At 35.5% G+C, this 23,525-nt stretch overlaps 1 protein-coding gene across 7 annotated transcripts in view; it reads right to left on the bottom strand.

Moving 5' to 3' along the window:
* The window catches only part of LOC6035244 (GTPase-activating protein skywalker), an 87,338-nt gene that overhangs the window by 48,710 nt on the left and 15,103 nt on the right, over positions 1 to 23,525 (bottom strand). For 5 of the 7 annotated variants that reach the window (XM_038251790.1, XM_038251786.1, XM_038251789.1 and 2 more), the window contains exon 1: positions 11,346 to 11,639. Coding sequence is in view for 2 of the 7 variants with exons in the window: in XM_038251787.1 (XP_038107715.1) it covers positions 20,888 to 21,011 (124 nt within the window). In the remaining 5 variants the exon portion in view is untranslated. Of the gene's footprint in view, positions 1 to 11,345; positions 11,640 to 20,887; positions 21,732 to 23,525 lie in introns of those variants that run through there. The other 2 variants (XM_038251787.1, XM_038251788.1) reach the window with 1 other exon arrangement.

The raw sequence follows: 23,525 nt of genomic DNA on the forward strand, positions 1-23,525 counted from the left end.
ATATCACGAGTTGAAAAATGAGGGCTATTTAAATGAAAATAAATAAGGGTCATTCCAGGTCAACTGGGCACATTTTTGGACTCGACCTTCACCGATTTGGACCAAACTTGGAGGGAACGTTCATCTATCGATAGTCAATGGAAATTCCACGTTTGGTGCTGATTGGAATATCCCTCTATTTTTGGCACCGCCCTCTTTTTTGACCATTTTCTAAAAACTTTTTTTTTAAATCATTCAGTTTCGACCAATTCCTAATTTTTTATTTTCTTTATTTTATCACCATCGTGTTTTCCGGACAATTTTTTATAAAAAATCGATGTAAACCTCAAACTAAAATGAGCTATTGGCGAGATACAGCGATTTGACTGTAAAAAGATTGATTGTGCAGCACATGGTGCACTTTTCAACAAAAAGGGATGAATCCCGCATAGTTCGGTTTTTATATGTGAGAAACTTATTTCGGGTTAGAACAGAGTGCTGCCCAAAATCAAACTTCTTTCAGTAAAATCGCTGTATCTCGTCAATAGTTCATTTTAGTTTGATGTTCACATCGATGTTTGTGTAAAATTGTCCGGGGAACACGATGGTGATAAAATAAAGAAAATAAAAATATAGGGAATTGGTCAAAACTGAATTTGAATACTTAAAACGTTAAAATATAATATTAGGGAGCATTTAAGGGTTGAAATTTTATTTTTATCGAATTCCTTGGACAATTTTCTATAAAATGATACCTGTAGAAATACTATTGCAGGGTTGTTACGGAAAAGTCGAGAAAAAATCCGCGCCAGATCCGCGCCGACCCCAAAACCCAATCCGCGCGAAATCCGCGCCATATAAAAAAATCGCGACAAACATAGAAGAGAGTAACATAATGAATGAAATTTTAAACGAAAAAAGAATAATACAGAAGGCATTTGGATCAGTACCGTTGATCAGTTGTGGATTCATATCGCACCTGTACCAAATGGAATCTTTTTTGCCATTTCTGAAACAATATTAGCATTTTTTACAACACGTTGCTTTAAAAACAAATTCAGAAAAATAATTAAATTCGAAAATTTTTAAAAATTAAAGCCATAAAATAAATCACCAAATTATAAAATCTAGGTATTTAGTGCTTGATAATTCTCGCCAAAACTTTACTCTGGAAAATCGAAACACGAAATTTCTATTATTTTCTTCTCTAAATTTCTCTAAACTAAAATATGACTCCGAAAATGATCCAAACTAAGAAAATGGCAAAAAAATAATTTAATAATTAAATAATTTGATAATTTAATAATTTAATAATTTAATAATTTAATAATTTTATAATTTTATAATTTTATAATTTTATAATTTTATAATTTAATAATTTAATAATTTAATAATTTAATAATTTAATAATTTAATAATTTAATAATTTAATAATTTAAAAATTTAATAATTTAATAATTTAATAATTTAATAATTTAATAATTTAATAATTTAATAATTTAATAATTTAATAATTTCATAATTTCATAATTTCATAATTTCATAATTTCATAATTTAATAATTTAATAATTTAATAATTTAATAATTTAATAATTTAATAATTTAATAATTTAATAATTTAATAATTTAATAATTTAATAATTTAATAATTTAATAATTTAATAATTTAATAATTTAATAATTTAATAATTTAATAATTCAATAATTTAATAATTTAATAATTTAATAATTTAATAATTTAATAATTTAATAATTTAATAATTTAATAATTTAATAATTTAATAATTGAATAATTTAATCATTTAATAATTTAATAACTTGATTATTTAATAATTTAATAATATAATAATTTAATAATTTAATAATTTAATAATTTAATAATTTAATAATTTAATAATTTAATAATTTAATAATTTAATAATTTAATAATTTAATAATTTAATAATTTAATAATTTAATAATTTAATAATTTAATAATTTAATAATTTAATAATTTAATAATTTAATAATTTAATAATTTAATAATTTAATAATTTAATAATTTAATAATTTAATAATTAAATAATTTAATAATTTAATAATTTAATAATTTAATAATTTAATAATTTAATAATTTAATAACTTAATAATTTAATAATTTAATAATTTAATAATTTAATAATTTAATAATTTAATAATTTAATAATTTAATAATTTAATAATTTAATAATTTAATAATTTAATAATTTAATAATTTAATAATTTAATAATTTAATAATTTAATAATTTAATAATTTAATAATTTAATAATTTAATAATTTAATAATTTAATAATTTAATAATTTAATAATTTAATAATTTAATAATTTAATAATTTAATAATTTAATAATTTAATAATTTAATAATTTAATAATTTAATAATATAATAATTTAATAATTTAATAATTTAATAATTTAATAATTTAATAATTTAATAATTTAATAATTTAATAATTTAATAATTTAATAATTTAATAATTTAATAATTTAATAATTTAATAATTTAATAATTTAATAATTTAATAATTTAATAATTTAATAATTTAATAATTTAATAATTTAATAATTTAATAATTTAATAATTTAATAATTTAATAATTTAATAATTTAATAATTTAATAATTTAATAATTTAATAATTTAATAATTTAATAATTTAATAATTTAATAATTTAATAATTTAATAATTTAATAATTTAATAATTTAATAATTTAATAATTTAATAATTTAATAATTTAATAATTTAATAATTTAATAATTTAATAATTTAATAATTTAATAATTTAATAATTTAATAATTTAATAATTTAATAATTTAATAATTTAATAATTTAATAATTTAATAATTTAATAATTTATTCAATTCAATTCGGTTTTATTAGTGAATAATCATGTTACAATTAGTTCATTCGCAGTACATAACAGAGTTTTGGAGTTCCTTTCAGCTGTATGTTAAATCTCAATCCATTTTGGAACGATTATTGCTTATGACTAAGAGATTACCAAAAGTAAGAAAAAATTTAGAAAAAACATACTGAAATTGCAAAAGAAAGGGGATAGAAATAGAAAAAGCTTAAACTAGATCACAGTATTTTTTATCTATTGTAGATGTGCTTAATCATTAGCTCCCCGAGGGCCAGAAATTGCTCCGCCTTGTTACGGCAGGTCCGGAACCGCGTCATCATCTCACCCGCTAGAGCAAAAAACTCCGGCAAGGTGAAGAGATCTTCTCCGGTAACCTCTTGCTGGGCCGCATCGCCGCTACCGGCAGCGACCACGCTGGCGAACGATCGCCCCCATCCAGGAGGGAACGCTGAGTTGTCCGCTGGAACCGTACGCTGTCCAGCTGCAGGAACGGTTGCGCTCGAATTCCGCTGAGAAGGGTGGGATGCTGCTGCTTTCTTCTTCCTCTTTTCCTGCTCCTCGAGGTACGCCTTGCGCGCGACGCATCCGCGGTAATTACCGGTATGGTTGCCGTCACAGTTGGCGCACTTGATGCGCGCCTTGGTGTGCTCTGCCTTGTCCCCAAGTCCGCCTTGCACGGCAGTGCACACTTCTCCGAGAGGTGTGTTTCACCGCACTTCACGCAGCGGGGCGGGAGGTTGCAGTTCCGCGAGCCGTGGCCGAACTTCTGGCAACGGTGGCATTGCGCTACGTCCATTGGGTTTTGGAGTAAAACCGCCAGTTTACCCAAAACCGTCCAACGCCTTAGTCCGTCGCAGGTCTTGGATTTTGACGGTGCCGCGGTCGAAGTACAACAGGTACAGAGTGTGCGTACCTGTGACTGTTGTCTTGCGCGAGAGCACTTTTATCTCCCGTGGCGTTATTCCGGCACCCGAGAGGTGTTCCTTCAGGTCGGCGATTGGGCGGTCTTGGTAGCCCTGCAGGACTACCTTAACCGCGGTCTTCTCAACTGGATCGAATGTGTAGAACTTGAAGTTGCTACACTTCAGTTCTTTCACCACCAGGTCGAAATTCTTTTGTTGAAAGTAATCACTTGTACTTTCGATTTTCCAATTTTCAGACTATATTGAGGCCTTCCAGCAACTCGTCAACATCGTCCGCCAACGTATCCAAAACAAAGATTGGAGGTGGTCGCCGTTCCTTCGGAGAATTATCTTTTTTTGTCGTACTACCTTTTTTGCGTGCACGTCCATCGTCGTCGTCGTCGTCGGTAGTGCTGCTACCGTCGGTGTTGTTGTTGTTGGTTTCCTCGTCACTCAGCCTCGCGAACTTGTTACTGGTGGGAATGTTGGCGGATGTTGATGCGCCACCGGTCGACAGATTGCCGGAAGTACCTGAGCGGAGTCTGCTTCTTATAGGGCTGCGATCCTGGACACGGTAATTAGCGTGCAATAACCCGGATTGAAACCATCAGCGCACACGCTCCCCTGCGCGATGGCGGACGACGCGGCGGCGTTGTTTTGTTTACCTTTTGCACTCGGCCGGTAGACGAACTTCGCGGGTTTTCGAGGCCGCACTCGAACTGCCACGGCCACGGCCGGCCTTCGGCATGCTGGTGGAGCAAACTCGCGGGTAATCACGGTCGATTGCGGCGGAAAATTCGAAAAAAACTTCTAGAGCACTGAGCACTTAACTGCTGCTTGCTCTGGAGGATACACGCAGAATGATTTAATAATTTAATAATTTAATAATTTAACAATTTAATAATTTAACAATTTAATAATTTAACAATTTAATAATTTAAAAATTTAATAATTAGAAAAATTAATAATTTAATAATTTGATAATATAATAATATAATAATCAAATAATTTAAAAATTTAACAATTTTATAATCAAATAATTTAATTATCTAATAATTTAAAAAATTTATAATTTGATAACTTAAGAACTTTCCTTAAAAATTAAAAAATAACAAAAATCAATTGTAGCATTTTCGTAATTTTTCAATTTAATAATTCGTACTTTTTTACGTTTTTTAAGTCTGTAAGTTTTGACAATTTCAAATTATGAATTCTAATTTTTTTATTATTTGAATATGTAAATTCTGAAATTTCAAATGGGGAAATGTTCCATTCGAGCAGTTTTTGCTTTTTTCTACAATGTATTTTTATGGAGCGAAATGTCAAAAACTGCTCGACTGTGGGTGCCCCATTGGGAGTAGAATCAATTCTACCTAAATCAGAGTGGCAACAGAATTTTTGTTTTTTTAATAAACCAAAAATTTAAATTTTTATATTGAAAAACATAGAAAATCTAAAAGTTTCACAGCTTCAAATTTTTAAAATTCTGTAATTTTTCGAATTTTGTTCTTTTGATTTTAATGAAATTTGATATTTATTTGAATTGTAAGGCAGATGTTTTAAAAATAATGAGTTGTAATGTTATGTTGAATTTATATAACAAATCTCAATACATTAAAAAATCGCTACTTGAAGATTATTTCAAAGTTTCATATTAAGAAAAAAAAAACAATCAATGATTTTTAGAAGAAAATTTTCATCATCAACAACTTCTTAGAAACTGATATTTTCGCACTCAACGAAAAGAATTAATTTATTTAATTCCTAATAATATTTTTCTTTGTAATTTGAAAGAAATTCTATCGTTCTCAATTATTTTGTTTATCAAATTGATATCCGCGCGAAATCCGCGCCTGAGCAAAATTAGCCAGCAAATCCGCGCCAGATCCGCGCGATACGCGCCATCCGCGCCATCCGCGCGATCCGCGCCGTCCGTAACAACCCTGCTATTGCTCAAATAGTTGCAAAGTTATGATTAAAAGAAAAAAAAGCATTTTAGAAAATTGTCAAAATGGTTGGTCCGTTCAGCACCAAACTTGGGATTTCTGTTAACTATCGATATATGAACGTTCCCTTCAAGTTTGGTCCAAATCGGTGAAGATCGAGTCCAAAAGTGCACCCAGTTGACCTGGAATGACCCATAAAACTAAATTTCGTCCAATTTGCAAATTTTCACTTTTTTAAACGCAGCTTAAATCAACTGTTTTTGCTGTGAGTACATAATAATAAAAAAAAGGAAAAGAAAAACCGATTCAAGACAACCTCTAATCAGAACCTTTGAATCCCAGGCGGTGGTGCCAACCAAATCGTTTCGTAATATCCCTTGAGTACCACTCGAGATCCTCTCGGCCACAACCTTTATCAATTGCTGCTCAATTTTTGCTTGTGTCACAATCAATCATCCAGTTGGTTTTGCTGCGTGCTGAGCTACACGTTTTCCTGTCTGGGGAATGCCTCTCCATAGCCATCCCAGCTAGCTCAAGTTCGGCGTTAATCAATTTCCAATCAATATTTAAGCGCAATCCTCTCGAGTGAGAGACTCGTCCCAAGGCTTTCTCACAACGGTTCAATTTGCTGATGGTCTGCGTCGTACGTGTGCAGAAACATGAACACAACAAATAAGACAACGCACATAGAAAAACAGAAAGCGTTCGACCTTGCTCCTCTTTATCGCGCCTCAAGATGCGGAACGCACTGACCGCAACAAATAACACAACCGCAGCCGGGCCAAATCGAGACCTTCGGAGCGTAACGAGCAAACGTTCGGCAGTTTTTGGGTTGAAAAGGGTTGTAATTGCTTACCGGATTAAAAAAAATCAAGTCGATGTTGTCGTCCGAAGAATCGTACGATTCTTCGCCGGTAGTCGCCGAGCTAAAGGTGATTCATTGAAATTTGAGGCGCTGTCGAATCAGCAGCTACCAAAGTTTTCCTGTTGACGAAAAATTTGCATATCCAACTCGGTGAGTGTGCAAAAATCAAAGGAAGAAACGGCTGGTTACATGCGAGTTGTCACGTTGCCGGCAATGAGTTTGAAATACTTCGATTAGCTGGAAGTTCACCACAGATGGGTGTCAACTTTGAACAAGCGAAATGTGATAGAGGAGTAGTAGAAGCTACCCAGGCAGTGGGTATTGTTGATTTGTGCTTGGACGACTAATCGACTTTTAATCTCCGGGTGTTGCATCCAGTATAACTGCGCAGAAGCTTAGCGAGTAAAAGGATTGATGATGGCAGGAGGATTCTGTGTCACGTTTGCACTTTACGGAAGTGCTGATGAGGGTTTTATTGTAATACAATTTTATATAATAAAACCTTATGGGGAACTGGATTTGCTGACCTTTGGAATCACTGAACGAAAGGTTCGTTTTAAAAGCTTGAGATCCAGCGATTCGTCACCAAGTCGCTTACGCGTCAAGTCAAGTAAAACGTCACGTCCTTCCCAAGGGACTATAAATCTCTCCCTTTTGTCAATGTCAACCCTCTTCTCATGAAATGAACAACAAAGCGTAAGACCCAAGGGTAGGATAAAAATAGCTTTGATTCATACTCGAGCGGTGACAAAATGGGAGTGCAAATTTGACCGATTTATCCAGACTGGAAATTCGATTCCACTGGAATGCAGCAGCACCTTTCGGACGTAAACACGTGATTTGAAAGGTATGGGCAAGGCGATCGGATTGCGGAATCGGAGTCGCGTGGGTTGGATTTGAAAGCAATCCGGTTTGTTTACTAATATTCACCAAGTTCAGGTCAGCTTACGTGAGTTCAGCAGTACTCACTTGTCATTCAATTTGCTCAAAATAAGTAGAAAAAATAATTCCACTCGAGTCTTCGTCATTTCGCGCTAATGAAAAGCTCAAGCAAAATCGTCAATTTTAGGCCCAATTTGCTAAACTGTCAGACACGATCTGTACAACCATTTAGCGACTATCATTGCTGCCGGAAAGCGTCAAATATTTTTGGTTCTGTCCGGAGAGAAGGTTGTAATTAATCAGCACCATTTCGTCATGAGCCAGCTTCGGGAGCGTGATCAAATTTGTATCAATTGTAGTGTTTGGTTTGTTTTAAAACATATCCGCACTTCAGATCCAACATTTTTGATTTATTCCAAAAAAAAATTAACATAATTGTTCACGACAATCGGAAATAAATTTCATTTGTATTTTTTATTCATTTGACTATAACTTTAGAGGAGGCTACTCTATAACCAAATAATACATTTTGCATCATACAGTGGTCCAGATTGCAAAATAAGTAAAAATGGATTTTACGAAAAATGGCTTGACTTAATTAAAAATTAGGTTGATTCACAATCAGGCTATTTTTGAAAATTTAACTTTGTAGGAACATTTTTGAGAACTGTTTGTCTTCTAGAAATTTGTTGACCTTGTCAATCCAAGCAACAGCCCAAGATATCAACATTTTACTAACAGTACTTTAGTAAAATGTTGATATCTTGGGCTGTTGCTTGGCTGTTGTTGATTTCAAATTTGATTTTACATCGAAAAATTAAGTTCTGGAGATTTTTTTAAGGTCCATTAAACCAAATTTTCTGTTTTTGCTTTGAGGGTGTTTTTTAACAACCCTGACTCAAGGAGGTTTCAAAAACACCCAAAATGCAAAAACTGGAAGTTTGGTTTATTGGACAGTTTAAAAAAAAAAGATTTTATCTCAAAACCTACGCCTTATTCTTTCTAAATACTTTCGAGACTGAAAAATCAATTCTGTCACATAGAAATTGCCAAAAACCATAAAAAACCTATTTTTTCAACATTTTTTTTTTAAACCGCTGTAACATCACAAGGATTCGACTTAGGACAATGGTCAATGGGTAATTCTCTACCAACTCACACGAAATCGGGAAAAGTTGCCCTGACCCCTCTTCGATTTGCGTGAAACTTTGTCCTAAGGGGTAACTTTTGTCCCTGATCACGAATCCGAGGTCCGTTTTTCGATATCTCGTGACGGAGGGGCGGTACGACCCCTTCCATTTTTGAACATGTGAAAAAAGAGGTGTTTTTCAATAATTTGCAGCCTGAAACGGTGATGAGATAGAAATTTGGTGTCAAAGGGACTTTTATGTAAAATTAGACGCCCGATTTGATGGCGTACTCAGAATTCCGAAAAAACGTATTTTTCATCGAAAAAAACACTAAATTTTTTTTAAAAATTCTTCCATTTTCCGTTACTCGACTGTAAAAACACAAAAATTTTGAACGAAAAAAAATCGTGGGCTCACCTTCAAATTTGACTTTTAAACATAAAAATCAAAAAATCTTATAAAAGTGGCGTGTTTTTTTCTTTCAGTGTATTTTTTTGCTGGCTTTTATATGTCTAGGATAACATGTCTACAAAGTTTCATTGAAATCGGAGAGGGTCAGGTACAACCGTTTCCCTATTTGACATGGAATTGCTCTTTTAGCATGTTTGAGTTGATTTAAAAATATTTTGAGTTTTTGAAAATTTTCGATGTTTAAAAGTTTTTTTACCGCTAAAATTTTTGATTTTGTAAAATCTTTCATTTTTTGAAAATTAATGATTGAAATGCAACTGAACTAGTGTAGAATGCATTTTAAAACACCTTTTCCATGAAAATGCTGAAACTACGGCTTGTTATTTCAATATTTATATGTTTTTTATTTATTTTTTATTTAAAAAGTGTCTACACTGAAAAAAATACCACATTCTTAAGCCATTTTTTGCAAGAATTAAATATGTATATTCTTTCAAAAATTACTATCTCAGTGGAAAATGTTGTGCCCATACTTCTCTGTGGCACAAAATATGACTTTTTTGGTCATCTAAAACATATAAAAATATTTCAAAAAAACAAATCTTTGGAATTTCAGGTGATACAAAGTTGGTAATAGAAATAGCCCTGAATCCAAAACAGTTAAGACCCGATTATCCGATGGCCTTGGCAACAATTCACTTCAAATAATCGAATCACAAAAAAATAATAATCTATTTCCTATTTTTGATTGTCGAGCTTAAATACCTCCAACTTTGCCGAAGACACCAAATCGATCAGAACATTCTTTTCAAAGATACAGATTTTCGACTATCTAGAACCCATTTTGTATGAACAGTTTACAAAATTGTAGGGGCAACGTAATGATGCAAAATGGCTTCACTGGGCTGGTTCAAAGTTTTAGTCAAATCTTAAAAACAAAAAAATGTTTGTCATGGGCCGATTTCATGGACAATTACTCAATTACAAAAAAGTTCATAAAAATTTGAACAATGTTCATGACGATGAGAAGCACACAAATACGTGTAAATTACAGTTCTCTATTTTCCGAAGTCCTCAGAAAAATTTCGGAATCTTGGGATAATCGAATCTCTACAATAAAATTGTTATCTCATTTTGGATCGTTGAGTTCAAATGTGATCACAAACTCCAAAATCTAAATTTAAATTGAATAATTTAAGGACGCTGAACCAAGGATGCCAGATACACAGATTTGTCTGTGTTTCACAGACATTTGAGCTTGTGCCAGACATTTTTTGTGGTGCACAGACTTTAAAAAAACTTCATTTAATTATTATTTTGTGAAAATATCAACCGAAAGTTATTTCGTTTTTCTTCAAATGCTTATAAACGCAATATCTGATGAATTTCTATGACTGTAAATTGGTATATTTGAGTTTTAGACAATTACACAGACATACACAGACTTTTTCACAGACATTTTTAGAAAACCATGTGGCATCCCTGCGCTGAACATGATCGAAAAACTCGAGAAAACAATTGATGTTCCATGATTCGATCAACCGAAGTTTCTTCGAATCATCGGATTATCAAAGAAATACAATAATGTTTGGATCAAAAGAACTGAAGAAAACATGCTCTTTCATTTCGAAAAATGGTAGACTCTCCGTCTCTCCGTATGAAAAGCTCTCCGCCATATCTCACAACACTCTCTCGATACGTTACGCTGCCGCTCTGTCACGTGACCAAGTACTTCAAACAAAATCTGCACCATCCCTATCTCCCACATCGCCGCTACCCCTCTGACATTCGCACTTCACTCCGATTTTCAACGCTGTGTTGTGTGCCATTTTACAGTAGGTATATCGACTATTGACCGAACCAGTGACGGGTGGATATCGCTTACACATCACGACCGACCAAAATCCGACCGACAAAACGCCAATGTCGACGATCGCTACCTCTGGGCCCGACTGAGAGGGGAGGGAGGTAATGGAAAGAAACAACAACAAACGAAATTATACTATTTATATACAGTACGATAAGTGGTAGTGTCAAGATTGGATGCCGCGTGACGTCGTCGAGACAATGCAACAAAGAAAGACAAGAGAAGGGGAGGGACACGGAGGGAAAACTACGCTCGAGTTGCACTATTTTTCATGGTGCATTAGACGGCGATGACGTTGGTGCCGTGCGCGAAGCGTAGATCGGAAGATCATCGAACCATATCGACGCCGCAGAGGTCAGTAACTGGCGAAGAGCCTGGAAAGTTAAAACTGGAGATTCGCCAGCGGTCAGTCTTCAGCGCCGGCTAGCGCCGCTAGCGATCCAAAGTTCGAGCTGTTCTAAGACGATCGGTTGTTTACATAATCAGCAGCTTCTCATCATGTTTTCACTTCACGGTTGGGCAACTTTTTCACCGCACTAGCACTTTTGCTATAAACACTCAACGAGTAGTCGTACGTAACACCGTTTCTGGGTTATCGGAACACTTCCAATGACATCCGTGCTAAAGCACCCACTAAGAATCCCAAACGTTCTGATTAGCCCCACAACTGCGCTACAACTTCCAACTTGAAGTTCCGGGAACTAGTCCAAGCACGAAAGTTCAATTCACAGCGGCTGAACCTATCGCGGCGATCCTCAACGGTGTACTGACTTGGGCCGAGTTCCGAGCAGCCTGCGCGACATCAACAGCCCACTTTAGTCTGTGTGATTGTGATTGCGATGCCGTCGCCGTCGTCGTCGTGTGGGGTTCTAATAATAACAGCCAACTTTCGTTCGATAGGGCGCGCACTCTATCGCGGTCGTACCCAAGTAGTAACTATTGATACCGACGACTACAATCGCGGTACGCGATGGGTTAAGGTAGACTACTCAAAGCCTGTCTCAACATTGAAACATTAAATCTGCTCTATATGGACATTTAAGGCATCGTTCTACAATGTAATACGATTGATTCCAGAAACCGCAACTTCAGAGGGGGGAAAGCCTTTTCGCAATGGAGACACTCATTGAGCAACTGATTATCACGTTGAATGGTTGATAATGAGTTGAGTGCTGTGCGGTGGTGGTGGTCGTCGTTTGATGATGCACCTACAGCACGGTTGTAGGTGTACAATCTCCAACCTCGTGCTCATCTCGTTTTGCACAAAGACACCCACACGCGCCGTTTAATGGCGCTGTGGTTAGAATCACTACGATGATGTGCAGCAGTTGGGTATGGTTTTGTGTTTGTCTGCACTTTGTCCGAGATTAAATCCGAGAAGCAAGAGTGAGTGTAATTGTTGTTGTTGAATGGAACTGATTGCTCAAAAGAAGCGTGAAGCATGTCGTTACTGGAGTGCAGATTTGCAGTGTGTGGAGAAATGGCAGTGGGTTGTGGAACTAAAGATAACATTTCATCAGCGAAGAAGCTAAGAATTAGGTCAAATCTTACGCAGACTTGAGCTTTTCTTCAAATGTACATTTGAGAGAAGTAGTATTTTCAAGTTTTCAAATCTAATTTCGACGGTTTTGTTCGAACACGAATCAGTTCAATACGGAGCATCGGATCGAGGCGCTTTTTGTTGCGTTGGGTTCGTATAAGTTCAAGGAAGGTTCTTACGCCAAAAAGTTACAACATTGGCCACTCTGGAACCGATTCCGGAAAATCTGCAGATTGTATGGGAAAAGTTACTTAAACTCAAATTTTGATCACAGGAGGCTGAGGAAGCAAAAAATTTAAAAACGTCATCAATCGAAAAACTAACTTAATCCACCTATGTGGTTGGAGCCTTCCTCACTTATTACCAACAATGGCTGATTTGATGGGGTTGTACACAAATTTCATCTATTTTTTAGATCCGGAATAAAAAAGTACATAAATATCACTTAAGTGACCATATCTCGAGACAGGGTTGCCAGATCTTCAATGTTTTGGACTCGTTGGAAAGGTCTTTCAACTACCTAACCAACGATGGGTCGGATGATGGATCCGGACATAGTTTACATACCTTTAAGTGAGATCCGGCTTAGAAAAAGTACATAAATATCACTTAAATGGCCATATCTCGAGACAGGGTTGCCAAATCTTCAATGTTTTGGACTCGTTGGAAAGGTCTTTTGATAACCTATCCAACGATGGGTCGTATGGTGGAGCCGGACATAGTTTACATACATTTAAGTGAGATCCGGCTACAAAAAAATACATAAATATCACTTAAGTGACCATATCTCGAGACAGGGTTGCCAGATCTTCAATGTTTTGGACTCGTTGGAAAGGTCTTTCAACTACCTAACCAACGATGGGTCGGATGATGGATCCGGACATAGTTTACATACATTTAAGTAAGATCCGGCTTAGAAAAAGTACATAAATATCACTTAAATGGCCATATCTCGAGACAGGGTTGCCAGATCTTCAATGTTTTGGACTCGTTGGAAAGGCCTTTTGATAACCTATCCAACGATGGGTCGGATGGTGGATCCGGACATAGTTTACATGCATTTAAGTGAGATCCGGCTTCCAAAAAGTACATAAATATCACTTAAATGGCCATATCTCGAGACAGGGTTGCCAGATCTTCAATGTTTTGGACTCGTTGGAAAGGTCTTTTGATAACCTATCCAACGATGGGTCGGATGGTGGATCCGGACATTGTTTACATACATTTAAGTGAGATCCGGCTTCCAAAAAGTTCATAAATATCACTTAAATGGCCATATCTCGAGACAGGGTTGCCAGATCTTCAATGTTTTAGACTCGTTGGAAAGGTCTTTTGATAACCTATCAAACTATGGGTCGGATGGTGGATCCGGACATAGTTTACATACATTTAAGTGAGATCCGGCTACAAAAAAGTACATATATATCACTTAAATGGCCATATCTCGAGACAGGGTTGCCAGATCTTCAATGTTTTGGCAATTTTGGAAAGGTCTTTTGATAACCTATCCAACGATGGGTCGGATGGTGGATCCGGACATAGTTTACATGCATTTAAGTGAGATCCGGCTTCCAAAAAGTTCATAAATATCACTTAAATGGCCATATCTCGAGACAGGGTAGCCAGATCTTCAATGTTTTGAACTCGTTGGAAAGGTCTTTTGATAACCTATCCAACGATGGGTCGGATGGTGGATCCGGGCATAATTTACATACATTTAAGTGAGATCCGGATATATGTGAAAACACATTTTTATACATAACTTTTGAACTACTTATCGAAACTTCAATCTGTATAAAACTCGATCTATGGGACCCTAAACCAAGTCGAATGCAACAGGTTCGGGTCAAATCGGTTCAGCCAGTGCTGAGAAACATGAGCTAGTTTGTTGGTCACATACATACATACACACACACATACACACACACATACACACAGACATTTGTTTAGTTTTTGATTCTGAGTCGATATGTATACATGAAGGTGGGTCTACGACGTTTTTATACAAAGTTCATTTTTAGAGCAGGATTATAGCCTTACCTCAGTGAGGAAGGCAAAAAGGCAGAACGAAGTTTGACGGGTAAGGCTTGTATTTTATATCAAATATAATGGTATAAGCAAGGGTCCTGATTACTCTAAATTCTTCTTCTCTTTCCCGAGCACAAATCGGACGTGACGCAAATCTGTCCAGATGAATCGCTATCAGTTATCACTACCACATCAATCGCAAAAGAATACTCTCTCTTCTAATCTCCCTCTCAGCCAGACCAATTGCGCTGTATCGCTCCAAGCTGGTTTAAAACAGATGGGTTGTGTTTAAATCATTGATTCGATTGCTTAAAATCCATGTTTTTAGAAAACTACATGCATTTTTTATGTACCCAAAATCAAAGACACTTTTGACAACAGTATATTAATGCGAAATTAAAATTGACGGCCAACTGTGGTAGTGTGGGCCAAATGAGTGCCATGCTGATACTTTGTTAGCTTCGCTCCTCTCTGAGCGAATTCTTGAGTGACTGTCGTTGACAAGCCGAGTAGGCCAAGCAAAAATTTCAAAGAATTTAGGTAGCTGTGTGAGGCGATTGTTGGTTGCTTGCAAATCATCGGCTTTTGTATGTACGTTTTTCTTAAAGCTAAGAGAAATTACAGAGATTTAAAAAAAAATCTTTGGAAATAAAATGATACCAGTCGATCTAAAATTTTGAATGAATGTCTTATTTTATATAAAACATATTTTACTAATTATCTTTAAGTTACTTCCGCCAACTGGGGAAAATCAGGACTACAGGCTGAAAAGGTACAACATATTTCAGAGCAATAAATTTGAAATCGGTGTACTAATTGTTTTGATTTTGGTGTTTGATGTATGATTCTATTTTTACAACCAAATCTGAATTTCTAGACCAAAATTTGATATTTTTTTCAATTTCGGGAATTCCTGGGACAAATTATGAAAATTTTCGGGATTCGGAAATATCCGGTTATGGAAAAATCTCGGGATCTTTGTCTTGGGAATTCCCGGGATGGACGCACTACAACGGATTTTTTTTGATAAGGTATTTTTTCCTGAAAAGTTGAATTAATAAACGACTTTAACTCACAAAAAATGCATTTTTAAAATCAAAATTTAATTTTTCATTCAAAAATGATGTTTGAACGCCTTAGGAACTTTCGATACTTTCTAATAATCCCTTCATTAATTGGCAAAAACTAGCTCAAAAGTTGTTCACTTAAACATATAAATAAGTGAAATTAAAAAAAACGAAGGGAAATAATACCAAATTTTTGTGAAAAAGATGATAAAAAATGAGTAAAAGTTTGTTTCCATGTACCTGTTTTTTTACGAATAATCTACAATTTTACCGATGATACCAAATCGATCAAAAAATTGCATCTCAAGATGATGCACAGTGGCTTATTTTGACTTAAGAAATTAATAGACAAATTTTCATTAAAATAAAAAATACCAAATTAAAAAAAAACGCGGAAGCTAGACAACTGCTAGGTTCTATCAGCATAGTAAACCCATTGTGCATAGGACATTTTGAAGAAGAACTCTTGTTTTGCACTATGATTTGTGACATGAGAGAAGAAAAACTTCTGTAATGAAATAAACTTAATATTTTTAAACGGGAAAAGTTAAGCTGCTTTATCGCAATTCAAAGAACACCGACTGTGTTTCAGTTACCGTTCAGAATATGATGCCACCACGTTGACACGTTCCCGCCGTTAGAAGGCTCGAACTCGACCCGGGTAATCAACTGTAATTACCGCCACGAGATCATTTGAATGGTCGCAGACAATTGTCACGTCCACGAGCTTAGAAAAGCCACAAAATTTGCATTAATTTGCGAGTTCAACAGGAGGTTGTTAATGGTGAAATTTACAATTCGTGTATCGGCAATTTGCAGGGTGTTAAGTTGGTCAATATTGGAACAACGCCGGACACGTGTGCACGATCTCGTCTTGTGATGGTGGATTCGTATTTGAACAACTTTTTAAATCGATCTCTAACTTATAATAACTTAAGTCACTGTGGTCAGATTTGACGTGTTCAATAATTATAGCTACAAGAAAGGAATGCAATCGAGGCTAAACGGTGGCAATTTCCCCGGAGATTGGGCCTTCAAGTCGTGCAGCACCATTTTTCATGCTCACACCTGTCTCTCGCGCAATCTATCTTGAGGGTTCAACATCTAGCCTAATGTGTGGCTAGGTGAACGGTCCACCCGATCGTGGACAATGTCACCTGGAGGTTGTTGCATAATTTCTTAGCTTAACCCTCAGCCTTCTTTTCCATTTTTTTCCTCATTGCTCACCTTACCATATGGAGTTGTTAAGAGTTAACGCCAAGCCTGGGTTGGTCAATGACACCGGCAACCGAGTTGAACCCTACAAACTTATCGCACACATCAATTACACACGCCAACAACCAACAAACAGGGCGGTTGGCGTTGATATGATCAACTTGGAGGTTCGAGAGCTTGACTTGACCTAGATCTCGAATGATAGAGCACGCGTCGCTGACTTTCGCCTCAACAGGTCTAAGCCCCGTCATGGTCATACTGTCTGACAACGCTCAGAACCGGCAGCCGTTGTGGGGAGGTACCAATCGGTTTGATTGTTTTAAATTTGTAACATCCCGTTTTTATCCCGACAGCGACAATTGCTTGGGGCTGATTTCGCGCGCGATGCAAATCGTATAAATTATGGGCACGTCACGTAAACTGGAGCGCACTACTTTATCTCGAGCAATAAAGTAACGAAAATTGAAGGAGATACAACAACAACAAGCCACATTAAATTGTCACCGTATCAAATCAATCAATTTATTGCGATCGTTGAAGGCGCGAACCTAACTGGGTTTGATAAGATTTATACAGCTCAGAGATACGTGACGTGTCATGAAAAATTATGGAAATAAAAACAGGGGGATTTTTTTTATTTTCAAAGGACAATTCACAGATTCTTTTTATTCTTAGATTTCTATTTAACAAAATTGATTTTAATTCTTTAATCACTATAATTACAAACTTATTGAAAAAAAAAAACCTCAAAACGTCAATAAAAGTTCAATTTTCGTTTTCAAATAAGAATAACAACGACCGGTCTAGTAATAAATAACGTGCCAATTCTCAACACAACCACCAACATAGCCGACACCCGAACGGGCAAGTCACGTGGCCCGAATCAGCTGAGCCTACATACGCGGTCACTCACTCACTTCGCTTAGCCGTGTGTCAATGTGTGGTGCCATAATATTGGAACAAGAGGGTGTGTGCGAACCAATATGACAGCAAGACAGCTTATCTCCAGCAAAGTGACTTGCTTAGCACACAATTAGAATGGTCCGCCACTTGCTGGTGGTGGTGGTTCTGATTGGTGTTGGTAGCGCCAGATGGCGCGCACATAGGCAACTAAAGTGACATCTATGAGGAAGTTACGACACCGCCAACCGATTGCTGGGGAGTTTTGTGAGAAGTTGAGCATTAAACTTATCGTAATAATAAAAAATAACTTAAAATTAATCAATTAAAGAATAATTTAAGATTTTAAAATCAAAGAATTCAAAAATTTGAACAATTCGAGGGAAATAAAAAACTGGCCATTTTGCAGATAATGGCAAAAAAGCTGAAATCATATCACTTGAAGAAATGTGAGTCAGTAGTTCAAGTACAATGTACGGAAGATAGTCACTTGCCTTGAAATGACAAATTGACAATCGATGGTACAACAGAAGATAGATGGGGGAATCCTGAGTTGATTCATCAAGACTTGATGATTTTCTGATATTTTCAGTCAGTTTGAACGCATACTCAAAGATTTTGCAATCTATTTGTAATTTAAGTTAATCCAAATTGATTTATTTTGATTTTTTTTATAAACGGCATTAAGCGATTCTGAATTTTAGTGTTCTAAAACAATCTGCTTAAAACTGCAGCTGACAAGAGGTACATCATGATTTCAGACATGTTTTTTTATTTCTTATTAAACTAACTAAAGAATTTATTCTCTCAAACTCGACATGATGATCAATCTGATAAACATTACTCATTTTAATTATTTTTGAATATTTTTATAATGACAAAAATTGCGTCATCTGTTAAGCAATGGCACAAACTGATCAAGATTGTTTTGCACAAGTCATGATTGTTTGAAGGGAAGTGATATTTGAAAAAAATATTGATACAATGGTCGAAAAACATTTGAGTAGTTCTCTTCTTTTTTGCAAATCGATTCTCCTTTGCATATTTTATATTTCATTTTATCACTAAAAGTTAAATTCCCGAAATCTATTTTTTTATTTGATTCTTTAAGTCATGATGAGTGCGAAATCTGGTTTCAGAAAAATCAATTTAAAAAATTGTGTTTCTTCAACGGTGCACATAATCCAGAGCTTTTGCACCAAGGTTTTTGTATTTCGAAGTATTTGGAAAAATACCGGAACTATCGATATAATTCCTGATTAATTCCCTAAAGTACTGTTTACAGAATTATTTACAACAAAGTTTTTACTGTTTTTATGATCAGTTTTTTTTATGGATTGGGTCCATAAGTTCAACATTTACAATAATAATAAGATAACAACAGGGTGTTACTGTGCACCCTTCATTTAAAATATATATATATTTTTTTAGCCCGAATTGAATTTGCAATCGAAAAGAACTTTACATTTTTTCTGTTAAAATGCACCGTTCTCAAATTAAAGCTACTTTCGAATTTGTTTACAAATAAAACTTCTTAAAAAGCACCTCTGATTTTTTTGCTGAGCTTACAAAATATCCTTCAATTTTCATTCTGAGATTGAACTGTTAGTTTAGCCTTATAAATAGTTCGAATCGATGAAAATGAGTTTTTATAAGTGTCACCTAATCAATCTGTGATTTTCAAAATCGAACCACTCCGGTGTAGTAAAGTACTTTTTTGCAATTCCGTCGTAAAACTACTTACTTTTCCTGTCATTCTTGAACGACGAAATAGCCTACTTTTCTGTAACAAAAATGACAGAATCGAATAGCAACACGTTTCAAAATAAATGCTGAAAAGTTCTACTTTTCAGCACTCAAATGGGTGCTGAAAAGTTGAACTTTTCAGCACTTGTTTCGAAAAGTAACACTTTTCAACATATTTTTGATTTAAAGATTTATTGACAAAATACATGAAAATTTAACTTAAAATTTCACTCATTGTGTGTTTTTTGGAATTGCAAAAAATGTTGTATGGAACTCGTTGCAAAATTTGATTTTTTCAGCACTCTTCGTATTTATCCAATTCGGTGAACCTCGTTGGATAAATGTACGACTCGTGCTGAAAAAATCCTCTTTTTGCAACTTGTTGCATAAACTATTGTTTTAATACAAATTTTTAAAAGTTTTTAATTTTTTTTTACCGAATTTCCGATATTTTTAAAAAATCCTTTTTTTCAAAAATTTATATCTGTGAAACCAGATTTTGCATTATCATCCAAAAATTTAAAAAATACTTATTTTGTGAATCCAACTTTGATAACAAAATAAAATGAAATAAAGAAAATTTTGATAAAGAAACGGGTAATTTTTTTCAGAGATAACTGTTTTCTGAATAGTCCTAATTATAATCCACAACTTTGCCCAAGACAACAAATCGATCAGAAGATCCCTTCTAAAGATACTGGACCATCCATAAACCACGTGGTTTATTTAAAATAATTGAAGGTCTAGAGAACTACTCATCTCTGACTTAATTTTTGGATTTCAAACTAAATTAACAATCGAAAAGCATTAACAATTTTTAAAATTTTGCAATATCGTAATAGATTACAATTTTTACACTTTTTAAGATATCTTTATGAAATATCAATGTTTAAAACTAAAGCCAACGCTGGACATCCTAGTTGTTACAATGCTCTTCTATATTATCTGTAATCCAGCAGAACCAACAAAAAAAAATCGTTTTTTAAAGCCAATTGGATTAGCTCGTAAAAGCTTTACGTTCCTCTCTGCTATCCCCGATAAGTAAACAAACTACACCCAGAACAGCGTCCACAGCTCGAAAAAAAATGCAATTGAAAATGTTAGTTCCGATAACGCCAAAAATTCCAATGCGATGGTAAGGCACAATTAGCAAGCACCCAAACTTTTAAAGACTGGAACAATTCTGGGTGCATTCGATGCCGGTCCCCATTTGGGGGTCACCCTCGGACTCGGGAGGCGCCCAGTAGCTCGTCGGCACTCGAAAACACTCGACTGGCTAGTAAACACTGAATACACACACGATATCTGGGTGGAACCTCTTGAACGGTTCACCCCGAGAGTTCGTGTGTGCATACGAAAACAAACCGCTACTGATACGCGCACGCCCGGTTCCCACTCCCTTATCACGGTCGAGTCTCCGGCGGTCGTCGCGGTATATCAGAGAGTTCGACACATGACCAGTGCCGGTTTGGTTTTTTTATGCCAAGAAGTTTTTAAGGGTTTAAGAAAGGCGGTTTGACCTACCTGGCGGAGTATCGGTCAGGACCGAGATGTTGGCCGTGTCCACATGGGGCGCGAACGCTTCGTAGATGTCCGATTCTTCCTCGATGCCGCTCAGCTGTTCGCCTCCGATGGCATTCACCGGCATGATGATGGATTCTGCTGGAGAGCCGCTTCTACGTTTGGTTTCGACTCTTCTTCAGGGGTTTCACTTCTCTAAAAATTGCACACACTCTGAACCGCTTCCGGAACACACTTCCCGGAGTCGGGTTCGTCGATTTGCTTCCCCGTTTGGTTTTACGCAATCGCTGGACGCGATTCACTCATTATCGGCTGAACTCGACGGTATCGACGACGCGGGTTCGGACAAAAAACTGCTGTTTGCTGGATTGTGTCAGCGCCACACAGCTGAGACACCCCACTTGACGGTCCCAGCACGGACACCAACTCACCTCACTAATTACTCACACACTGGCGCGGGCTCGCGCACGTGGTCTTGCGATATCGAACGTCGCCGTCAAGAACTTAATCGGGCTTGAGCAAAACTTGAGGCGAGAGAGAGAGAGAGAGAGATTGATCCCAAAATGACTAGATTAGCACCGCTCGCGGGTTTGAACCTTGGCTTAGACTACTGTCGCGCACAAAAAAAACTTGAATCTCGCTGATTTCTTGCTAATAATCTCACAGGTTGCTGCAGGTTGGCGTTGAAGTCGTTGAACTTCGTTGGCTGATGCAAATTCTGCTGCTGGCTGGCAGGTCGTTGGTCTACTACGGGGACACGAGTACCCCAGGGCGGACTCTGAATGCATGCATGGTTCTGACCGCGTCGACAGGGCTTATGTGAGATCCTCAAAAAGCATGATGCAAGCTGTGGAAGAAAGAAAGAGAACTGTATGTAGTCGCGGGTGATTCATAGAAAATCCCACCGGAACGTAATCCCTGCGGTGAGTTATGAAATGAAGCGGTGATGACGAGACGGAATCAATCCTCCTTGCGCCTGGAGCCTAGATATGGTATCACAAGGTCAGGCTGCGGATTAGTAGCTGTTATCGAAGCTTTTGGTTTGGGATAACCGCAGTAAATGACGTTAAGGTGGAAGCATATTTATAGCGAATGTTGGTCATGCGGACCTTTCACAGACTTCGTTTGATTCAATTGATTAACTAGGCAGGTAATATTGATGCGAAAATTAAGGTGAACAGAATTTTTAGTTGGATTTATTTTAGATTGGATCCATTGTAATGCTTACAAATTTTTATATAACTGATTGCTTTTCATATGATTTTCCACAGAGAAATGACAATATTGAAATTTATTCATACATTTAATCAATTTCTTTAAAAAAAAATCTAGTTTGGAAACTATTTAAATATAAACTATCATTGTACAGAGCAGCAAACAACCAAGAAGGTTAAAGCTGCTAGAAATAAATGAATAAATAACAACAACAAAGTTCGGTTTGTCAAGCTTTTTGCTTTAAAAAAAAATCGGAAAATGAACATTTTTGATTAGACCCACCTTCATCTACATATCAACTCAGAATCAAATTGTGAACAAATGTCTGTGCGTGTGTGGGAATGTTGATCAAAATTATTACGTGGGAGGAAGGCACCAACCACCTAAAGCATAACATAGCATAGCATAGCATAGCATTGGTGTCTACCCGTAGATGCTACTTCGTAATTGACCAGGACGGTGATGTAGGAAGGGCTTCATTCATTAAAATGATTTTATGTCATAAGCCTTAAAACAACAAAAATTCGCTTCGTTTCTATCGAAAACTAAAAAAAAGAGAACAAAAAAACTCATTGGTCAACGAACGCGCGACGAAAAAAAAAACAATAAAAAAAAACAAGAAGGAGAAAACAGAAACAGTCAACAGAACTGCGCGTATCCACAGGCACCGCACTAGTCAGAGGAAGGCACCAACCATTGAGATTGAGTAACTTTTTTTTAAATGTTTGCATGCCCCCTGACTTTTTCTGAATATTTAAAAGGGCCAAGGTAACGACAAAACAACGTATTTTCGAAAAAATACTCAAAATTTCAGCATTTTTTAATAATATCAAATGAACAGGAATGTTGCAAACATTTTAAAAATTATAGCACATTTTTTTTAAATTCTCAAAATTTTCACAAAACTACGTATTTTTGAAAAAAAAAAAAATTTTTAAATATGGGTGTCAAATGATCGGGATTTTTTCAAACATTTCGATTTATTCCCAATTTCTTTAAAAAAATGGGAAATACTCAAATTTTTCACATTTTCCAAAAAATATTCAAAATTTCAGTTTTGCTACAATATGGGCATCAAATAATCGGGATTTTTCATACATTTCATTTTATGTTTTTTGAAAATTATCAAAATTTTATCAAAACTATGTTTTTTACAAAAAACAATAAACATTTCAGGTTTTTACTATATGTAATTCTTCTCGTGGGGTTTTTTTTATACATTTTGAAGGTTATAACACATTTTTTTTAAATACGCGTTCTGTAGAAAACTGAAAGTTACGTAGTTTTGTGAAAATTTTGAGTGTTTTTAAAAATGTGTGATGTTACTTTCGAAATGTACGAAAAATCCTAATCATTTTATGCTCATATTGTAAAAATACTGAAATTTGAGTATTTTTTTTAAATACGTAGTTTTGTGAAAATGTTT

Source organism: Culex quinquefasciatus, chromosome 2 (genome assembly GCF_015732765.1).
Source record: "Culex quinquefasciatus strain JHB chromosome 2, VPISU_Cqui_1.0_pri_paternal, whole genome shotgun sequence".
Taxonomy (NCBI): Eukaryota; Metazoa; Arthropoda; class Insecta; order Diptera; family Culicidae; genus Culex; species Culex quinquefasciatus.